Below are 2892 nucleotides of genomic sequence, written 5' to 3'. Positions count from 1 at the left end.
ACTGCTACTAGTGGTGAGAAAGTGTATTACACCTTATTTAAAATCAATGCGGTCTCACGACCCTCTGCGGCCCAAAGTTAAAAACCATTGTTCTTTTGACGCTCTCAAGGTGGCGCTGTCACAGGTTAAGAGTCTCTGGTCTAAAGTTTCTTCCTGAGAGCTCATTTGTTTGCGTTCAGGGCTACATTAGATATTCTGCTAACAGACAGCCATGATGTGTTTGGTTATAAAGATAAACATAGTTCTGAGAGTTTTGTCCCGGTGCTGATTTAAGAAGCATTGTTACAACAAACCAACCTATCAAACACTAATTTACTGACTTTATGTTTCAGTTTATAGTTTGTTTCTTTGGCGTCTTCTCACCAACCTGAATGAGGTGTTTGGTCTCCACAGGAACTGGCCTCCCCTCTCTCATGCTGTCTGTGAACCAGCTGATGTCCAACACCTTGATCCTGGACAAGTCKCTCAGAGGGGACTCCCTGAGCCACGGCCAGAGAGACGAAGGACGGCTGTCCTCTGACACGACGTGAGTCACTGAATCACTGTGGAGTCACAAAAACACACAGCAAAGTGTTAAAATGTCAGTGCTAAACTTTTGGGTGTTGATTTWACTCCGGCTAGTCTTATTTTAACACTTTCTGAGTAAACTGACTTCCAGTGTTGGTGTTAATTCACAGTGTTGATTTCCTCAGTGTTGTGTCAACACTGAACAGTGTTAAATAAGCTCCGCCCACTGTTAAGTCTTACATAACACTTAACAGTTTTGTTATATGACACCATGCAGTGTTGAAAGAAGTATTCTGTAAAGCCAGGAATATTGGGGTAATGTTGTAGAAATGATGTGTTTCATGTTCATGATTATTAAAGACGTTCATGAGAGTAAAAACGAGTTGATCTGGTTYGTTTTCTTCTTCAGTTTGATCAAGTTGTTCAAGTTTAAGTTTGTGTTATTGGTCATAAATCGACACCATGAGTGAGAGGGATGTCCTGGTGTGTGAAGGGTAACTCCATTATACTTTTCTACTAAATACTGAGTGTTACTGTAACACTACAAAGAGTTTGATTTTAACTCAGTGTTAAATTTATGGTGTATCGACACCTTGAGGTGTTTGTTGACTTTTCTAACACCATAATTTCATTTGTTAATAATATTTTAACACTGTTGAAAGGTTAATATGACACCCAGTATTGTTGAATATTAAACACTGGCTGGTGTTAAATTAACAAAAAAATGGGTGTTAAATTTTAACACTTTCACAAATGTTATTTTAACACATGTGGACACATATAAATTAACACTGTGTGTTAAATTAACACTGTGTGTTAAATTAACACTGTGTGTGTTAAATTAACACTGTGGTGTTAAATTAACACTGTTGTGTTAATTTAACACTGTGTGTGTTAAATTAACACTGTGTGTGTTTATTTTATTCAGACTTCTGGTTAAAATGAATGAAATTAGAAACAGATCCATTTACAATCCATCATATTAAACTGATGTTTCTACAAAAACAGGGTGAAGGATCCAGTCTCCCTTTCAGATAACTCTGCCTTTCTATTGGACGACAAACTGTGATGTCATTTTCTTCCAACCAGGAAGAAACAGTAAGAATAACATAGTAATAACACAGATTGTTATTTGTGTTTGTTGGAGCTGTCAGGGCTCAGTTTAGCACAGGTAACCTCTCAGTCTGTGCAGAGTGCTGCTGAGCTCACAGCCTCACCTGCAGTGCATTGTGGGTAAACAACAAGGGACRGGCTCCACTCCTTTATTTAAAGATGACTTCATTAAACCATGGCCCCCCTCAGCAGAGACCTCCTGTGCAGACCCCTGCGTGTCCWATCGAGGCACTCAGCAGTGCATAATTAACCCAAACACGCTGCTCCTCTTCCTCTGGGACGACTGGGAAGGRTCCAGCAGGGAGGTCCCAGCAGAGCTCGGGCCGAGCCCTAACTGGACAAAAAACTAATCCATCTGCTCAACAAGACCTGCAGAGGTGGTCCTCAGTCCTCAGYAGATTCTTCCTCAGCTCCAAATGTGGTGAAAACAAACAAAATGTTGTGTTGTAGGAGTCTAAGGTCTTCATTATCAAACACCGCCTTTCAGGAGTTTCAGGTTAATTATCAGCGTTAGCATCAGGATCGGTCCGATCTGTGAAACTGAGCTCATCTTAAAGGACCTGTGACGTCATATTTTTTGTAATAAACACAAATGCATTTTTGGAAAGAGAACATTATTAACATGTTGCAAAACAAATTTCACGTTGTAACGGTAACGTTTTATTTGCTGGTTAATTTGAATAATTTAAGTTGGGCYCCAGCCAGGTCTCCCTCCTGACATGAAGGATGTTTTGGACCTGATTGAGCTTTGACTGTTTTACAGTATATATGGTATATATGGTTTAGTTAAAGTTTACCGTACACCAGGGCATACAGATTACAAGAAAAATATAACTATTTACCCTGCTCATTTTTAAATAAATACTAAGTGACAAAAAATATATGAAATAAATAAAATGAGCACAATCAATGACTGGAGTTTCTTTTCAAATATATTATTTACAGAAAAATAGAACAGAATATAACAATACAAATAAACCAATTTCCCTTATCCCCCCAGTGTTTGTAAGTGCTGTTAAAACCAGTATGGAGTCCAGAAAAGCAAGTTTCCAACTTGGCTTCACAAGTAGGAAGTTTTCTTGGCTTTCAAGCAAATGATGAAGTCTTTTCCTCCAGAACAACACAGGTTGTCTGGACTTTACAGAACATGATGCTGAAGCTGCAGATGTGAGACAAACACAAGCAAAAACATCGTCGCTCTTCGGCCTCTCAGCAGCCGTGTGTGTGTGTGTGTGTGTGTGTGTGTGTGTGCGTGCGTGCGTGCGTGCGTGC

At 39.5% G+C, this 2892-nt stretch overlaps 1 protein-coding gene across 1 annotated transcript in view; it reads right to left on the bottom strand.

Annotated features, from left to right (window-relative positions):
• Positions 1-2892, bottom strand: part of dntt (deoxynucleotidyltransferase, terminal) — a gene marked incomplete in the record, with an annotated part of 88551 nt that overhangs the window by 81121 nt on the left and 4538 nt on the right. The window contains 1 exon segment of the mRNA XM_014022867.1: positions 368-542. Coding sequence (XP_013878321.1) covers positions 368-542 — 175 coding nt within the window.

This window comes from Austrofundulus limnaeus, unplaced genomic scaffold (assembly GCF_001266775.1).
Source record: "Austrofundulus limnaeus strain Quisiro unplaced genomic scaffold, Austrofundulus_limnaeus-1.0 Scaffold344, whole genome shotgun sequence".
Classification (NCBI taxonomy): Eukaryota; Metazoa; Chordata; class Actinopteri; order Cyprinodontiformes; family Rivulidae; genus Austrofundulus; species Austrofundulus limnaeus.
Note: the sequence above shows the minus strand (reverse complement) of the source record. Positions and strands in the feature narration are given on the sequence as shown.